Below are 19,139 nucleotides of genomic sequence, written 5' to 3' on the forward strand. Positions count from 1 at the left end.
AATGACGTTTCGGGCAACAGACCGCATATATGACAGTGGTCCCATAAGATTAAATTGCCTAGTGATGGTCACAGCCATCTCAGCTTGTGCATGGAGACTATGACGTCCCCACAGGGATGAAATTGGCTAATGATGCATTTCTCAGAACATGTCCCCATCGTTACAGGACACGTGGGTGTATAGCAAGGTTAAAAAGAAAAAAAGAAGCAGATTCTCCACCTGCAGAGTAACACTATTAAGTTCCTTGTATAAACACTCATAAGCATCCGTGTTTAACAAATGGGGCCAGTTACACATGCCTCCAGCTTTTGCACCGAGTGCATTGGGATGGCGATCACAGTGTGGCTGAATCTGGGTTCTTATCACCACTTCCTCCTTAGTGGACATTTTTGGGCTTGCTGTCTGCTGTTTGACTGTGCTATAGGAAGTCTGTGTCTTACAACCCTGCATGAGCATAACAGGTAATTCCTATGGGTGGGACGACTGGTCAAAGGGTTTGTGCATTTAACTGGGGAGACAGTTATCGAGAACTGGATATCACCAAAGTCAGGTGACGTAATCTGGACCAACCATCCATCATTATGACCTTGAGAAAGACACATTCTTCTGGGCCTCAGTTTCCTTTTCTGTCACACAAGCCTTGAACTGGGTGATCTCTAGTAACACAAATGGTAGGAACCTGGTGAGAACCTAAGCTGCAGGCAGCTGGACAGTAGGGGTGAAGCAACTGCCCACGGCCCATGCCAAGCCAGAGGGGGAGGCAAAACTAGAACTAGCCCGGGCTCCTGATGCTTAGCGACCTACTGCCTCTGGTGGCCACTGCCAGTAGAAGTCTATAGCTGTTCAAGGCTGAGTGAGCCCAAATCCCCTGTCATCTTCACATCTAGTCCTTAGGGATACTGGGGTGAGCATTCACAGTGGGACCAACTCTCAGGCATCTGCTGCTCCCAGTCCAGGCCTGGTTTAACCTTTTCTACAGTTGGAGCCCTGAAATTTGGCTAAGCCCCAGACAGTTCCCATTCTGGAACCTAACCTACTGCAGAGGCAGGAATTTTAGGCAGGCTGGGGAGCTCTAGCACCCCACCACAGCCACCTGTGTCTCTTCCCACTCTGCTGAACAGGCCAGTGACTTGCCTCCTTGGCACCCCAGTGTGTTTTCCAAGGTGCCAAATCCTGGGACCCCTGCTTCTCATGCATGAACGACAGGCACCTGAACCTAGTATCAGGGCGAGGGCCATGCAGGAAGGATCCCAGGGGCTTGCCCAAAGCCAGAGCTGCCCAGGTGGGCATTGCCACTATCAGGCCACGTGACAGCTGTCGCATGGAATCTCTGTGCATGAAGCGTCATTTATAAAGTAGGCAAATCCTGGCAGGTGTGGTGGTGCACACCTGAAATCCCAGCACTTGAGAAGCTGAGGCAGGAGGATCACCATGAGTTGGAGGCCAGCCTGGACTACATCGTAAGTTCAAGGCCAGCCTGAACTACATGGAGAGACCCTATCTCAAAAAGAAAGAAAGTAGGCAAACCCTAAGCCTTCAGAGCCAGCGCCACCTGTCCAGGCCTTCCCAAGACTCAGGGCAACCATCCACATCAGGGCCATGACGTGTTCAGCAGCAAGTCACACTCGGCCTCTGTCTCACCCCAGACTCAACATCGGACCTTGTGTGCCCAGTGCCTGCGATGCTCTGAGAGGGGTGGGAGCATGCTGTAAATGAGAAGTGATCATCCTAGTCTCTGAGCCCAGGCCAGTGCCCTCTGGGGCACTTGCATCAGCGGCTGCCTGCCCTCACCTGCTTCAGCACCTTGCAGACATGCATCCAGTAGGTTTCCTGGTGCTGACTCCGCCTCCTGGCCTTTTTGTCTGCAGAGCTCCAGCTCCTGCCGCCCCAGACTGCTACTGCCTCCTGCCCACGCCTTGCACTCATCCTCCTGCTCCTTGGCAGGCCCTCCTGAGCCTTGGAGCCACTTTGATGAAGCCGTGTGGCTAGGGCTGAAGGGTGGGGGCAGGGCCTGGCTCCGCCCCACCCAGAACATGCTGTGGGCTGACTGCAGGGCCAGCCTCACTCCTCTCCAAGAATTTTCCTGTCTTGGATGCCTCCCCCAGCTATCTTCCAGGGGATCCAGGCACTTGCTGACATTAACCCGACTCCAGCCCACTGACTCAATCTCGGAGCACACACTGCTCAGCAAGGCTTTGAGGAAGGACTGTGGGCTCCCTCTCCACACAGCCCCACAAGGTTGGAGAGACAAGGCCCACTGGAATTCACCAGTCAGGGAAGAGTGCGGGTAGCAGGAGGCCTTAGGAGGGATTTAAAGGTGGTCTTGCAGGATGAGTTATGATCTAGCTGGGAAGAACAGAGGAAGGAGTGAAAAGCCAAGTATAGCTGACAGCCGAGTTTAATGAGGCTTAGGGCTAAGGGAGAGGACGGGTTGGCCTGCAGGTGAGGCCTGGACCAGACATAGCAGGAGAGCACTTGGGGTTAGGGAGTACACAAGGGGAGTGCACAGGACTGGAGGGCCAGGGTCAGAGAGGCAGCAGCAGCAGCTGTCCCAGGTGTAGAGCTCAGCTGCAGAGAAAGACCGCTGTGCAATGGAGAAGTGAATCATCTCTCACTCAGCACCTATGTGTGAACAAATATTTCAGGTTCTCCAGTGCTGTGATTAAAGAAACTTGGAGCAGGGCCGGGGATTGATTTAGCTCAGTGGTTTCACCGCCTGCTAAGTAAGCACAAAGACCCAAGTTCGATCCCTGGTACCAGAAAAAAAAAAGAAAGAAACCTGGAGCAGCATGAAAAGTACCTTTGGGGGAAAGAAGATATTCCAAATTACAAAGAGGTGGAGAAGTGAACCAAAGACAAGCACCACCTGCCAGAGTGTGGAAGCTGCAGTTCCTCACCCAGTTCCCTGCATCCTGAGGTGACATCACTACTACTGTTTGCTTCAAAGGGTGGGGGCAGTTCTGAATCCAAAATAAAGCACTACTCATTTTAGAATGTATAATTTAGGGGCCAGGGATTTAGCTCAATGGTTTCGGCACCTGCCCTGCAAGTGCAAGGTCCCAAGTTTGATCCCCAGTGCCAAAAAACAAAATGTATAATTTATGGGCCAAGCATCCTTAAAATGATCAGGATTGGATTTCTTTTGACCCAATGAGCTGACTCAAGCTACTATTACTATACTTCTGCGGCTCTGAGTTCTCAGGTCCTCCTGCTCCTTGGCAGAGATGCTGTCCTCTCGGGCCCCAGGCACCAAGTCCCAGTCCTTCCTGGCTGCTCTTACTTCCGCCCAGGGCAGCTCTGGGTCTGCACAGTCATGAGAAAACACCCTGGTACTTAGCTTTCAAGTCAGAGCACCAAGCCTGCTTTTCTGGTAGCTGCTCAGAAGATGTGAATACTTGAGTCTCTTCCTATCTTCATCACAATTCAGCATCTGACTTATGTCCTCTCTGCGTCTTTGCTAGCTTTCCCACTCAGCTGTGCGCTCCTTAGGGATTTAAACGCCATCTGGGACCCTCTCCCCTATCTCAGATGTGCTGTGATGAGTCCTGAAAAATCCTGGCTCTATATGCTTTTCACAGACGACTACTGAGGTTTCCAGGGTGTGTCACAAGTGCACATGGGTGTGGCTGGCTGCAGGTGTGACTGATGGCACACAGGCTCAAAGTTCACAAGTGCTCCACTGTGCAGAGCCCAGGATGCAGAGTCTGGGGATGGAGGGGGCTGGACAGAGCTGAGGAGACGCTGCGGAGATGCCGGCCCCCCGGACATCTCTTCGTCAGCCTGTGCCACCAAAGGGAACCAGCAGGCCTGGAGCTCGGCAACCCAGTTAATTACTGTAAATTCCTGGCTCCCCCAGACCCACTGCACAGGAAGGTCACCACCCTAGGCTACGACAGGCCCCCCAGGCGACTGAGTGATGGCCAGGTCAAGGAGCCACAGGCCAAAGGCACAGCTGCTCATTTTCGGCACCACCAGGCCTCCCCCTTGGCTGAGGAGAGGCAGAAGCTGATCCTACAGGGAGGAGAAAGACCCCAGAAACCTGGGAAGAAAGGGAGGGAGCATGCCTTCCTTTCTTTATTGGACACTTTATAGATGTCACACAGGTCTGAAAGGTACATTGTTAAATAATTATTTAAAAACTGACCTGGCCCAAGGCCTGGTCTACGGCTCCAAACCAGAAGCAGAAAGGAATGGGGGTGGTGGGCTGGGGGGTTTCCTCCAACATTACCAAAACCCAGAGCACGAGGTTCCCACTCCCTCCCAGGCCACATCCAGGCTGCAGGCCTTTGAGCTGGCCTGCAGTTGCCTCTGGCTGCATCTCTCTCCGGGCCCAGAGACCAGCAAGGGCTGGAGGGGGCAGCCAGCCATGCCCGGTGGAATGACGTAACCAGGAGGTGGAGGCAGACAGGTACTGCCCGGCAGTGGGTAAGACGTGGCGAGGCAGGCTGAGGCAGGGGAGGGGCTGGGGCAGTAGTGCAGCGATGCGGGACGCAGCCCTGGGCCCTGTCCTGAGCGGTGGTCAGGTGGCAGCTGGCAGTCCGCAGGTGGTGTTCCTGACCCAAGCCCAGCCAGGGGCTCACACATTGTGGGTCCTCTTTGTGAGCTGGGGCTCCTCATCCACCAGCTTGGACTTGAGGTGCTCCTTGTAGGCCAGGATGTCTCCGGGCCACTTGGTGATTGTCTGCTTCTCACAGACCCAGATCTCCTGTGCCACCTGCAAAGTGGATTCCAGGATGAAGCTGGCCAGTTCCTCCCCGCCTCCCCCAGCATGTCCTCCAGGGGGTCCAGGAAGAAATGGCCTCTCCCCTCCAGGCCTTCACCCAAACCCACATCCAGTTCAGTTTCACTGCCCTGACACTCCTCAAGATGTCTCACCCCAGGGTAACACAACCACAGGCTCTGGTGCCTTCCAAGCTGGCAACTGCTGTCTCCCTAATATCAGATCCCTGGCAGCGTCCAGATCTGTTCACAGGCTTCGTGCTCAGCTGCCTTTCCCACCTCCCCTTCTCCCCTTCTCTGAGGTCTCAGAAACAGCGTTCTCCCCAAAGGCTGATGACAGCCTTCCTCCTCATCTGATTCCTTCATAGCAGAATACCATTTTTGGACTGAAAAATCTTGGGACAATAGTAAAAGACCAACTCTCCTCCACTTGGGCCAATGCCAAGTTAGCTAACATGCCCAGAGCCAAGAGATCTGGTCCTCACCAGCCAGCTCCGCACAGCCCTCCGCCCAGGACACGACTGTGCCCGCCCTGTCCCAGACTCTCTCAAGCGGGGCCTCACCTGCTGAATGAGTCTGAAGTCATGGCTGACCAGCATCATGCCACCCTCAAACTCATTGATGGCATCTGCCAGTGCATCGATGGTCTCGATGTCCAGGTGGTTGGTGGGCTCATCCAGGAAGAGCATGTGAGGGTTTTGCCAGGCCAGCCAGGCCAGGCACACTCGGCACTTCTGCCCATCTGACAGGTTCCGGATTGGGCTCACCTAGGAAGAACCGTGACACATGCCACCTGATGTCACACCCCACCCCCTTTGTTACTATTTCTGGGAACCTGACTGACTTGCACTGCCAAATCCACACCCCTCTCTTGGCAGTGAAATCCTAACGAACTGGAGCCATCCAGCAGCTCCTTGGTTCCAGGTCTGGATCCAGGATTTGTTTTCTAGGCTGCAAGTTCCCTTGCTATCAACCACTCTGGCACAAGGGCATGCTACAGACCAGCTCCCTCTCCTTGTCCTCCAACCCCACAGTGACACCTAAAGGCGCCACTACAAATAATCTAGAGGAAAGGCAGCAGGTGGCCTCAGGGCTGGGATAGCTACTGCCCCAGGTTCCAGGAGGGTCTCCTAGTTCTCGGCTGTTCGCACCTCCTCTACTCACCTGCTGTTTCCCAGTGAGGCCATACCGCCCAATGATCTTCCTCATCTCTTCCTTCTCCTTGATCTCAGGGTAGCACTTCATCATGTACTCCAAAGGTGAGAGATCCAAATCCAGCTGCTCTTGTAAATGCTGCAGGAAGAAGGGACCCACACAGGTGACTGACAGCCTGGCTCGGAGCCCACCGGAAGTAGTCTGGGGAACTTTCCACCCCCACCCAGGCAGCTATTCAGGACTCAAGCGAAGCAGGTAGGGGCTGGAAGGCTGAATTCCCAGGGGAGAGGATGGGCTTGGCCAGATGCAGTCCCTTCCTACACCTGGACAACCCCTGGGGCCCAACCCTGACCTTGACCCCAGGCCTATACCTGATGGTAACGGCCTATCTTGACGTGAGAGTGCTTTCGGATCATCCCGTCTGTGGGTAGTAGCTGGGAAGAGTAAAACAGTAAGTGGAAATGTGAGCATGCAAAAAAGAAAACCTACACAGAGGACACAGGCAGAGCAGCAAACAAACCCAGTTCACCTTGAATAAGACTCATACACCAAGACAGTATGTAAAGATGTATATCTCCAATGATGAATGTCATTATATTGTACACCTAAAATGTATCAATTAAAAGATATATAAAAAATAAATAAAATAAAATAAACTGCAGTGCAAACTGCAGAACAATTCTGAAAAAGAAAAAAAAAAAAAAAGACTTACACAGCTTCCTGGACACAATCTATTTTACCAATCAGACTGTTATTCTAGTCATTTTAAAAATACTTAGGAGGGCCAGGGATTTAGCTCAGTGGTTCCGGCACCTGCCTTGCAAGCGCAAGGTCCCAAGTTTGATCTCCGTTACAAAAAAAAAAAAAAAAACTTAGAAAGCCAGGTGCACGGGCGTATGCCCGCAATTCCAGCTACTTGGGAGTCTGAGGCAGGAGGATCACAAGTTCTAGGCCAGCCTAGCAAGACCTTTCTCTTAAAAAAATTTTTTTTAAATAAAATAAAAATGCTGGGGATGTAGCTCAGTGGTACAGTGCCCCAAGGTTAATTCCTACTATGACCAAAAAATAAAAATAAAAAAATAAGTAAATTTAGGAACATATAAAACTGGCTTTCTCAAGGGAGACAAAGACACACAATACAATTTATTATGAAGTTATGGGGCTGGGGATTTAGCTCAGTGGTGGCACTGCCTGCCTCACAAGCACAAGGTCCTGAGTTCAATCCCCAGTCTCCCCCGCAAACAAAGATTACAGTAATGACCTGTCTACTACAGAATGCACTACACTGAGTAACAAGGGACTTGGATGTAGGCACAACATACTTTTTTTTTAACAGAAATATACCTCCAAACATACAGATGTTTCTACAGCCTAAACACTCTGAACACCACAAACCACGAGAGAGATGCATGTGTTTATTCATATGCATGCTGTCACCCAGACTTCCCCAATCCCAGCCCAGCCCAGCCCAGCCCAGCCCAGCCCAGCTCTGCCCAGCTCTGCCCAGCTCTGCCTGGCCACCCCAGTCCCTCTCCCCTCCTGCCCCCAGGTACCCTGGTGGCTCACTCAGCACCAGGGTGTCAAGCCCTCCAGGAGCACAGGCCCTTACAGAACTTTCTTCTTCCTGAGCCAACCTAGGTGCCTCATCTTGAAAATAGTCACATCCACCTCAGCACAGTACCTCTCCAGTTAGTAGCTTCAAAAGAGTGGATTTCCCTGCTCCGTTGGGCCCCACAAGAGCCACTCTGGTGTCGAGGTCAATACCGAATTCTAGATTATTATAGATGCAAGGCTGAGGGAGTACAAGAGAAATACAGATACAAGCTAGACCATGGCTTTACTCTGCCTGACAACCAACCCTGTGGAGCCTGGGGCACCAAAGGAGCAGATGGGGACAGCAGAGGGAAGAACCAGCTGACCCCAACCAGAACCCACCTCCAACCCAGCTGAGCAGTTTTCCTCCCACGCACCCGAAAGGCCAGCGGAGTTCCAGGATGAGGTGCCCCAGCTGCCTCTCTCAAACCTGCGCCCATAGCCCTGCACAGGTCCACGGGCAAGGGCAGCAAGAAGGGGAGAGGCCCCCAGAAGTACACCCTGCCTCCCAGCCACACAGGGGTACTCATTCAAAGGCCCTGGACTGAACTCACCCCATCTTTTGTGTACTTAAAGCTCACGTTCTGCACCATAATGACAGGTGGAGGGATCTTGCCACATGGGGGGAAATAAAATGACAACGTCTAGCAGGGGAGAGAGCCACTTATCAGTGTGGTGCCATTTTTGAGCCCTGCGCCTTTGCCCACCAACCCGACCTCATCAGTCCCCACCTTGTCACTCACGACCCTCTCCGTCAGTCCTGAGGCCATCATTTTCTGTAGTGTCTTTTCCTTGCTCTGGGCCTGCCGGGCCAGCTTGGCGCTGCCATGTCCAAACCTAGCAATGTAGTTCTGCGGGAGACCAGACGCCTCAGAGCAGGCATAGGCACCGGACAACTCCTCTTAAATCCAGGGTGGAAAATGAAGACTTTTCCTGACCTCTTCTGCCCCCTCTCCCACCCGCCGAATGTCCCTCCAACTCTCCCGCCTGATTCAAGTGGGAGGATGTGAGTTGGCTCCACCATCTCCCCACCTTCATGTGTGCAATCTGATCCTGCTCCCAGTGAAACCTCTTCATCTGGTTCTCCTCCAGCTCCAGCCGCGTCTTCACGTACTGGTCGTAGTTACCCTGCAGGGAAACACCAAGCAAGCAGGCAGCGTTAACCCAGCCTCAGCACAGGTTCCTTCTCGGAGTGGAGGAGGTGAGGGATGGCACTGACTTGGCCTTGGCTAGACGGCTATCAGTAGGAGTTCAGAAGAGTATCGCAAAGCGCATCCTAACCCAGGGTGAGGTCTTTCTTGTTCTGGGAGTTTGAGGCCAGCCTGAGCTACACTGTAAGTTCAAAGCCAGCCTGAGCTACATGGGAAGACCCTGCTTCAAAAATCCAAAAGTAAGTAAATAAATAAGCAAACTACAAAGAAAGGGAGGAGAAGGGGAAATAAAAAGAATTAAAATGTGTTATGTACATGTACCAACTCCCCTCGATAAATACAATCATTATGTATTACAAACATGTACTAATAAGAATTTTAAAAGAAATGTTCAAAAAAAAAAAAAATCAACCCACACACAGAGTAGGATAATTATTAAGATTACAACTATGACAGAGAAAGACCAAGTGTATACATGAAATTTTCTACAAATGCTTGCAAGTGTGCAGGGGATTTCTGCAAGTCTATACACTCCCAACAGCAAATATGACTATGAATGAAAAGGACTACTTTTTAGATTGTATTTTTTTTTTTAATATTGAAAATAACAAGGCAAGGTATAATAGGCGAGCTGGTGGGTCCCTGACCTCGAGTCTGCCACGTCCAGGGAAAGAGGGGCAGTGCGCCAACTCCCAATGTGGAGCAGGTGCCACGTGAAAAGGCAGAAGGAACAGGCCCTTCCCTGGAGACCAGAGAAGGCAACTTCTTTACCGTAAGGCAAACATACACCACCTGTAGTGGCTGCCAACCCATGGCTTATGGCCTGAAAGGAATGGCTTTGGGACAAAAATAAAACAGGCTGCGGCACTCCTGGGCCACATCTTTTTATAGCAATAGGGAGAAAAGAGCTGCTAGATTTTGTTTAAAAGGAGAACTCCGGAAAATTACTAAGTGTAGAGACTGGTGTAGGAAAAGCTGAGCCCACTCACCGTATAATACTTCAGTTTCTTGTTGTGCATGTGGATGATATTGGTGCAGACTCCATTCAGGAAATCTTGGGAATGGGACACAAGGACCAGGATACGCTTAAAGCTGCAAAGCCAAGAACCAATCAGGGCGGTGCTCAAAACCAGAGATGGCTGACAACAGGGAAACTGAGTCAGGCCCAGAAACCTGTATCCTTTCCCACATACATCTAAGAACCCTGCAAATGCACTGTGCAATTCCCAACATCAACAGCACCCAAGTCACCACTGGGCCATCTCTCAATAAGGGGACTCTGGTGCCTTTCAGAGAGCAGGGAGGCAGCCTGAGCTTCCCAATCTTCTGTTCTAAAGGTCAACAGATAGAGCAGAGATGAGAGTAAGGACGACGATGGTGAAAAATATGTGTACACAAATCTACTCCTAAGTGTATCCAGAACTGTGCGAGGCAAACTGGACCAGATGCAATAGTAAAATGAGGTTTTTCTTTTGAAAGAGGTACCAAGTCACGGTACCATGACAAGCTTTCTTTTAAATCTGAGACAATATTCCAGGTTACTCAGTTCTTTAACTGAGAAGACTATGACCAATTTGGCTTTGTTCCTCTGTCATTCTGTCATGATCTTAGGTAAGAAACCCCTTTACATGAGGTACATGCATACAATTAAGAAAAGAAATACAGTCTTTCGTCAAGACGCTGTACTTCAAATTGGGGAAAAACCAAAAAGAAATAACCATGTTCTCAAAAGCTCACATTCTTCCGACTAAATAAAGACCAGAGGCCAGCCCTATGGCACTCGTACCTGTGCAGCCCTGCAGCCCCTGCAGCTCACTTTCTCACTGCTCCACCACCAGTTTGGCCCTAGGCACCCACTGTCTCGGGACTCTGTGGATTCCCACTTGGGACCTCTAGCACACACCTTCCCCCGACCCCAGCCACGCCTCCCTAGCCCATCCCTTACGTCTTCAGTTCCTCTTCCAGCCACACACAAGCATCCAGGTCCAGGTGGTTGGTGGGCTCGTCCAGGAGCAGCATGAAAGGCCGAATGAAGAGGGCTCTGAAGGACAGGAGAGGAGAAGAGGCGCCTCAGTACCCCGGGCACTACATGACAGGGACTGGCTTGCCCACCACAGGCAATTCTTGCAGGCTTGGAGGGCACCTGTGCCCTGGAATCAATTTGGCTCCAGGCCTCAGAGAAAAGAGGAAATCTGGGGAAGAAAGCAAAGGTGAAGAGCTGAAATAAGGGGAGACCGCAAAGCTTGGAAGTGCACAAGAGTGTGGTCTGGCTGGGGATGGTGGTGCATGCCTGTCATCCCAGCACCCAGGAGGCTGAGTGCTGCTGCTAGTTTGAGGCCAGCCTGGGCTACACAGTGAGTTCAAGAACAGCCTGAACTACACAGCAAGACCCTGTTTCAAAAAATCAAAAAGAATTGTGGTCTACACTGTGGAAATCAGTGTGGAGACACCTCAAAGAACTAGGGCTCAAGGTCCCATTTGACCCAGCTAGTCCCCTGCTGGGGATCTTCCCCAAAGAATTAAAAGAATCATACCACAGGGATACATGTGCACCCACGTTTATAGTGGCACAGTTTGTAAGAGCTAAAGCGTGGAAACAGCCCAAATGCCCATCAACTGGAGACCGGATCAAGAAAATGTGGGTTTTTTAATAAAATGGAGTACTACTCGGCCATAAAAAATGAGAAACTAGAGACATTTACAGCTACATGAATGTATATTGAGGCCATACTCTTAAGTGAAATAAATAGGGCACATGTAAATATCAAATAGTTTCTCTAGTGTGAGAAACTGAAAGTGTAAATAAGGATGAAAATGATTAAAACAAATAATTGATAATCTGAAATAGGAAGAAAAGGTCCAAAGGGGTAGGGGTGGTGGGAAGGGAAGGGGAAAGGAAAGAAGGGAAAGGAAAAATTATGAGAAAAGGAAAAAAAATGGAAACGAAATCTATGTAAATAGGGAAGGGTGAAGGGGGTGAAGGGAGCACAGGTAATGGGGGAAAAAATAAGAACCAAAATACATCATGTACAGGTACAAGCACCCAATGATAAATGGAAACGTACTGTATACCTAAAATGTACCAATAAAAGAATTTAAGGAAGAAAAAAAAAAAAGAATGTGGTCTAGGGCTAATGTTGAAAAGTCCTTATGAGTCTATGAGTCTTGTACACTGCAGCTGGTGACCAGGAGAAGGCAGAAGGGTACAGAGGGAATAAACTGCTAAAGCAGAGTGTCTGAATGATCTGGTGGGGCTGCCAGATCACGATGGAGACTAAGAGGTGGAAATGTAATCCAACTATGGGGTCTGGGGAGGGTGCCTTTGGAGGAGACTGGGATTAGGTAAGGCCGCCCAAGTGCAGCCCCAAGAACAAATACTGGGCCTTTATAAGAGGGAGAGACCAGAGAAGACATGTGTGCTATCTCGCACTATGGCCTGCCTATACCACTTCAAGACTGCCAGCAAGAAAATCATCACCAGGTGCAGCCCCTTGGCCTTGAACCTCCAGACCCAAGAGTCACCACCAAATACCCCAGGTATTTCATTAAGGCAATGGGAAACAGACTAATGTAGCTAGATGCCTCTCCAGATTCCTAAACCTGGAGCTGGGATTCCAACACTGAGTCGCTCTTGACCACCACAGCCAGGAGGCTCACTCCAGCCCACAGTGGCACCCAACCCAGCTCATTAATGTCTGTGTCTCATATGACACTTTCTGACCTCTGAGCCCTGGTCCAAACAGTCCCACTGGGGTAAGCACTCAACTGCAAGAGATGGGGAGCTTTCAGGGGTTAAGAAGAAGGTGGGAACTTACCTGGCAAGTGCGACCCTCATCCTCCAGCCCCCACTGAAGTCTTTCAGCTTCTTTCGCTGCATGGCAGGAGTGAAACCCAGTCCATGCAGGATCCGTGAGGCCCTCATCTCTGCCTTGTCAGCATCTAGCTCCTCCAGGCGCTCGTAGAGCTCCATGAGCTTCTCACACTCCGCTGTGGGCAGTGCAAGGCCATCAGGCTTCCTGGAGCTCGCCCAGGAGGGAGCCCGCTCCCACTTCCTGGCCTGGAGCCCTACCATCCTCATGAGCCAGCCGCTCGACCTCCCTCTCCAGCATGGCCCGCTCCGTGTCCACTTCCATCACGCACTGCAAGGGTGTCTTGTCACTAGGGGGCATCTCTCGAGTCAGGTGGTAGATGTCGATGTGCTCAGGGATGGGCACTTCTCGCTTCCCGATAGCAGAGAGCAACATGGACTTTCCTAAGAGGGAGAGAAAACACCAACAAGTTCCCCATTGTTCCTCTCCAGTTCTTCACAGCCAGAGCAGGACCTCACCATTCTTTAGTACCTTCATTCCCTTCATTCATTCAAATCTTTCTCACCTCCTTTCTTGGGATACCTTTCCAACTTCCCTCAAATTCTTATTCTTCACTATGAAGACTTTTTCATTTACAACAGTTTCCCATACCACTGCCCCTCCACCCCCACCAAGCTCTCCAGCACCACCTGTCTAAAACACTCATGTGGCACCTACCACGTTCTACTCTGTGCTGCTAGTTCCTTTTCCCTGGGGACATCTGGTCTCCCACACATAATGTAAATTGGCTTTGTACGCAGCTAGGGCTAAATACTTGCTGAAGGACAGATGAGCCAAGGAAGAGAGACCTCCCAACTTGCCTTCTTTTTTTTGGACTGGGAATCAAACTCAGGGCCTTGCACTTGCCAGCCAGGTGCTGTGCCACTGAGCTACATCCCCGGCCCCTACCTTGCCTTTTAAGAGCCTCACCAATTCCATTTAAGCCAATGAGGCCATAACGACGGCCTGAGTTTAATTCCAGTTTGGTGTCACTAAGCAGCTCTTGACCGTGGAAAGTGAGTGAGAGGTTGATGATATGGACGTCAGTACTGTTCGGGTGAGAGGCCAGGACGCCAGTGACAGCGCGAGCAGCAGCTTTCTTCATCTCAAAGTCCTCCAGCTCCTTGGTGAGCAAATCTACTTCTGTGGACAGAAATGCCATTTGGGAAGGGGGCAGTAAGACAGACTCAGCTCTCACATGAACAGGCAGATCCTGAAGGACTGGGCTCAGGTCATGCTGAGCAAACTTCGAGGTTTCACATGCTTTATGCACTGCTCTACATGCTGCTTTCCTAGACACTTCACCTACCAGCCTCTTTCTTTACTCTAGCCCTCTATCTTTGTCTTGTTCTCTCTTTTTTTTTTTTGGTACCGGGGATCGAACTTGGGACCTTGTGCTTGTGAGGCGGGCGGCAGCACCACTGAGCTAAATCCCCGGCCCTTTGTCTTGTTCTCTTATGTCCCTGTTCATGTCCATCATTCTTAACTTTCCATCCTCTACCATTCTGGCCAGCAACAAAATATCCACATGGCCTGACTTTATTTATTTGGTGCTGAGGGTCAAACCCTGGGTCTCATATATGCTAGGCAAGCTCTCCACCACTGGGATACATCCCTAGCCCTTTTAAATTTTGAGACAGGATCTTGGTAAATTGCCCAAGCTTGCCTCTAGCTTATGATCCTCCTGCCTCAGCCTCCCAAGTGGCTAGGAATCCAGGTGTGCGCCACCATACCTGGTGGCCTGTCTTTATTACACTTTTTCCTAGAATCTTTATTTTGGAGACAATTTCTACCACTTAACTCTCTCTTAGCCAGCATTTTTTTTTTTTTTTTTTTTTTTTGGAACCAGGGATTGAACTCGGGACCTTGTGCTTGCAAGGCAGGTAGTGGCACCACTGAGCTAAATCCCCGGCCCTTAGCAAGCATTTTTTTTTTCTGGTACTACGGACCGAACTTGAGACCGTGCGCTTGCAAGGAGGCAGCAGGACCACTGAGCTAAATCCCAGCCCAGCAAGCATTTTTTAACTTTCCTTTTTTTCTTTTTTGTGGTACCAGGGATTGAACTCAGGACCTTGAACTTGCCAGGAAGGTGCAGTGCTCCTGAGCTACATCCCCAGCCCTCTTTCCTTTTTTTGTATTCCCATCTGTTACTAATTTGTTACCAATTCTCTTTTTCTCTTCAAACATTTACTTAGTATCTACTTACAATGCAGACTACAACAAAAGAATTACCCAGCTATATGGTGGCACATACCTATAATCTCAGCACTCTGGGAGGCCGAGACAGGAGAATGGAAAATTTTGAGTACAGCCTGGGCAACTTAACTACCTAGCAAGACTGCCTCAAAATAGAAAAGTTCTAAAAGGGCTAGAGATGTAGCTCAGTGTAAAGGCCCTGGGTTCAATCCCAGTACCAAAAAAGGAAAAAGGATTTAAAATTTTAAAAATTTTAAAAAATAAATAAATTTAAAAAAAGGAATTACCCAAAACATGGTCCCTGCACTCAAAGAGAAAACAATTTACACTAATAAAAAGAAGATAAAGAAGGTAAGTACACTAAGATAGCATAGAGTATGGAGAATCAGAATATCATTGAGGTCAAGTTTGACTGGGAAAAGCTTTGCAGTCTTCATCTGGGCTTTAGTAGAACTATCGAACGTAGCTAGTACAAACACTGTGCTAACAGAACTCAATGTGTATAAAAGGACAGAAATGTAACTATTCAAGGGACAGTGAATAGTCTACATCAGTGGTGGCAAACCTAAGGCATACATGCTGCAGCAGGCTGTATCATTGGAAGCTCTATAAGGTTCACCATCACTGGTCTAGATGGAGCAAAACTGTGTAGGGAGCTGTCAGGGGCAGGAAAAAGGCTGGGATTAGACTGAAAAGGAATCTTTTCCTCATACTATCATGCTTCCCCACCCACACTAAAATATCAGGGAGCAGACTGTGTTGATAGTACCTAGTTTCTAGCACTCAAGAAATGTTCAATAAATATTTTCCAAAATATAAGTAACAGAAATGCAGCTTTTTCCCAGGAAAATGCATTAGAATAATTTGTTACTCTTGTTACTATAGTCATTACCTTTTGACAATATGATATGGCAAGAGCCTGGCACACCCACCTCCCACCCCAACCCTGTGTAGGAATGGAAACTAAAAAGGGGCAGGGAACTGACCTCCCCAGTGTAGCCCAAGAGCAGCAATATAGCTCAACAAAGCCCATGTCTGCCTGCCACTCAGGTTTAGCTTCCTTGATCGGTAATAGGGTGGCACACACTCCAACTCTATGGGCTGGGTTCATCATGAAAAGCTCAGTGGCACCAGATACATCTTCACTGCCTAGCGTCCAGATCCTGACTCTTGGCTTTAAGGCTCAGCAACCAACTCAGGAACTCACCGCTCCCTCAATTCACCTGTGGTCTCTCTGCCATTGGCCTCTTCGTTCTTCTCCTCTGCCACCTGTGGTTCTGTGACAGCATCTCCGTTTTCTTCATGTCCCTTTCTGGGCCGCTGTCGAGCTTTGGCAGCTTCCTTCTTCTTGGCTGCCTTCTTCTTGGCCAGGTCAGAGGGCATGGTGCTGAGCCACAGGGGCACTCACTGTCCTATCAGGGAGTCTGAAGGGAAGCAAACAGATGCGCCAACCTTCTAAACTTACTGCTAAGAAGGCTGCGCCCTGTTTCATGCCTCTGCATTTTCTTATCAAGCCTCTGACGCCCTGCTCTGTTCCTGCCCAGGCTCTGCCAACTTTGCCAGGGTCTCTCACACCAATTCTGGGTCTCAGCTGCTCTCTCAATCGGAACATCTCTTCCCCCAGGCCTCGTCCACCCATTCCCAGGGCTGCCGCACTTTGAAAGGCTCCTGCTCTTAGGCCCCCGGGTAGGGACCAGGTTCTGTCCTTCGGCTGAGCGCCGGTCTCCGGTTTCCCCACAACTTGGCGCTCCGCACTTCGGCCGGCCGCCCCACTTTCCGGGATTCCTCCCGGTCGTCCCAAGCCTCCTCTCCGTGGTCCTTCCGTACCCGCCTGGCGTCAAGACCAGCTTCTCCCCCGGACGCATGTGGCCTCCCCCCGGAAAGTCCCCCTCGGAGTCTCCACTCGCCACCCCTGAGCCTCCTCCTCACCCTGCTCGTCAGCTTGTCTCCCCGGGCCCTTTCTTCTTCCTAGCAGCCCTCTCCATCCCGACCTCGTCCTTCCTTCTTCTCCTCGCTCTGCCTCCCCCTCACTGGCCAGAGCCCCCTCTCCCGCCGCCGGCAATCCTTCTCCCCAACTCACCGGGCCTCGCCGCTCGGCCTCGGTCGCAACAGAGCAGCTCCTTCAGCTCCACCGCGTGCGGCCGGCTCACCAGCCAATCACGGCCTTGGGCGGCTCTCAGCGCGCCGCCGCGACGACTTCTGGGAATTGTAGTCCTTTAATGAAGCTACCCAAAGGCGGGAACCTACTCGAGAACTACCACATATCCCAGGGCCTACGCGGGTCCTGGTGACGTCATCAGAACGCACGAGGGTTGGGGGAAGGAATTGATAGTCCAAGAGTCCTCTACCGGCGGGCCTGCTTTAGGCCCTAGAAACTGCAAATCCCAGATTGCTCCTCGGATAAGCGGGCTGGGCTTTGTGGAGTTTAATCCACCTCTCGAAGATCTGTTGAGCAGTGTGGACCTACGTAACGAGTTTATAGGGCTACACAACCAGGCTAGCCAGCAGAGTGTACGACTACACTTCCCAGCATGCATCACGCGAAATGAGTCGAGACAATGGGAGAGGTGGAAGTGGGAGGAGGAGGAGGGAGAGTGAGGCGCTGGGCAGAGGTTTCGGAAAGCTGCACATCTTGCCTCAAATGATGCCAACAAGATTCCTCCATGGAAGAAACGCGTCTTCGTTTCTTGAAACCGAAATTTTAGAGGTCGGACTATGGCTAACCACACTTTTAGAAGGTGCCAAATGTTGTTCCTGAACCTGAGCTCCTTGGCTCACCCACTCCAGAACTGTTAGGTTTCCATCAAAGCTCAGTAGATTTGGTGGGAAGAGCCTTAAGTACAAAGACCCCTTTGATGAGTTTAGCTTTATCAACACTTTATCGGTGACCTTGCCTGTTACTTTGTCTCACTGTTGAAAGTCTCTTAACAGACTTCACATTAGGAAACCTCAAACTTGTAGCCTCGGATATAAGGCAGACTAGTTACAATCCTTGCTACTTTTACAGGCTCCTGTCCATCAGCGCTTTACTACCTGTGACACTGCAGGAAAGCAAAAGAAACTGTTACTTCCTCTCTAAGCACATCGTCTAAAAGTAACACCTTGTGTCCAGATATTGTAACAAACAGACAAACTCACCCCTCCCAGCATAATAAAATAGTTTTTCTCCTTTAACTTAGTGTTCCGGTAAATTGTCTATTTATAGTTCAGAGATAAGCTGTACTGTTTCACACTTTCATATCTTTGAATGTTCATTTTCCTAGAATACCCGATGCCAATTAAGTATCTTCTATAGGTCAGGCTGAGATAGAGTTGCAATAGTGACTAGTCACTCCCTTACCTAGGGGCTCATAAGGAAGAAGGAACTTTGAAAAGTAAACAGACTGACAAAAGAAGCTACTCCTGTGTGTTGTTGGAGCATTAAGGTGGGGACCTCACTTGGCATGGCATAATTAAGAGCATTAACTCAGGCCATACTGGCTACACTCAAATCCCAGGTCTACCATTCATAGTGTTTAACCTCGGGCAAAGTACACACTTTTCTCTATAAAATGAAAATGACAGTGCAATAGAGAGTTTAGTTAGCTTATAAATAGGCAGTCACCACAGGAAAAAGGATAAAGGTTAGCATAAGAATAGAAAGATAACAATTTTTTCTCCCTGGAAGAAGGTTCTTTTGCAGAGTATACTGTTAGTTGACGGTTTCTCCAGTTCAGGACTGGACTTGGGGGGGGAGACATTAGAAATCCAAAGAGCTCTTATTCATGCTCTGCTTGTCTATATAAGATCAGGACAAACAAAACAAGTTGGATTTCCATTTGGAATCCCCTCCTGGTGACAGGAGATATGTCTCTTATTATTTCCAAAAATTACTTGCCTAACTTCCTCCTTCTGTCCATGATTTGCATTCTCTGACTTTGTGAAATGAGGAGCTCAATTTGCATAGAATCAACTGTTTCAATAGTAGAATACTTACTTCATGTTTGTTAAAAAGATCAGCACTTAGGGCTGGGGATTTAGCTCAGTGGTTCTGCCACCTGCCTCGTAAGCGCAAGGACCCGAGTTCAGTCCCCAGTACCAAAAAAAAAAAAAAAATCAGAGCTTGTTATTGCCGATTGATTCTTTTTTTTTTTTTTTGGTACGGGGGTGGGGGCGGGGTGCGTATCAAACTTGGGTCCTTGCGCTTGTGCAGCAGGCAGTGAAACCACTGAGCTAAATCCCCGGCCCTTTTTTTTTTCCTTTTGATTGAGTTCTTCTTGGCTTTCATTCTTTTTTTTTTGGTACCAGGGATCAAACTCAGGACCTTGTGCTTGAGAGGCAGGCAGCAGAACCACTGAACTAGATCCCCACCCCCTTCTTGGCTTTCTTCTTGCCTTTCCTGCCTTAAGAATGCACTAGATGTTTGTTTAGTTTAACATATTCAACAAATATTAAGCATCTACCATGGGCAAAAGAATTACTTTAGATATAAAAGAAT

General features: G+C 49.7%; 1 protein-coding gene across 2 annotated transcripts; it reads right to left on the reverse strand.

The window, feature by feature from the left end:
- Window positions 1-4,061: 4,061 nt before the first annotated feature.
- On the reverse strand, window positions 4,062-16,826 carry Abcf2 (ATP binding cassette subfamily F member 2). 2 transcript variants are annotated; one of them, XM_004860374.4, is made up of 15 exons: window positions 16,743-16,826; window positions 15,886-16,086; window positions 13,397-13,609; window positions 12,688-12,870; window positions 12,434-12,605; window positions 10,564-10,659; window positions 9,608-9,710; window positions 8,500-8,595; window positions 8,199-8,318; window positions 8,022-8,111; window positions 7,556-7,666; window positions 6,246-6,308; window positions 5,884-6,012; window positions 5,283-5,486; window positions 4,062-4,714 (listed from the first exon to the last, which is right to left on the reverse strand). In XM_004860374.4, exons 2-15 carry the CDS (start codon window positions 16,043-16,045, stop codon window positions 4,577-4,579), a joined length of 1,878 nt encoding a protein of 625 aa, XP_004860431.1. In that variant the 5' UTR covers window positions 16,046-16,086; window positions 16,743-16,826; the 3' UTR covers window positions 4,062-4,576. The 2 variants fall into 2 exon arrangements, with proteins under 2 accessions (XP_004860431.1, XP_021096613.1); XM_021240954.2 differs by lacking the exon at window positions 16,743-16,826 and adding an exon at window positions 16,592-16,740.
- Window positions 16,827-19,139: the final 2,313 nt, after the last annotated feature.

The sequence above is a fragment of the Heterocephalus glaber genome, unplaced genomic scaffold (assembly GCF_053883595.1).
Source record: "Heterocephalus glaber isolate CG9 unplaced genomic scaffold, H.glaber_assembly_v1.0 deba00000818, whole genome shotgun sequence".
In the NCBI taxonomy this organism is placed as follows: Eukaryota; Metazoa; Chordata; class Mammalia; order Rodentia; family Bathyergidae; genus Heterocephalus; species Heterocephalus glaber.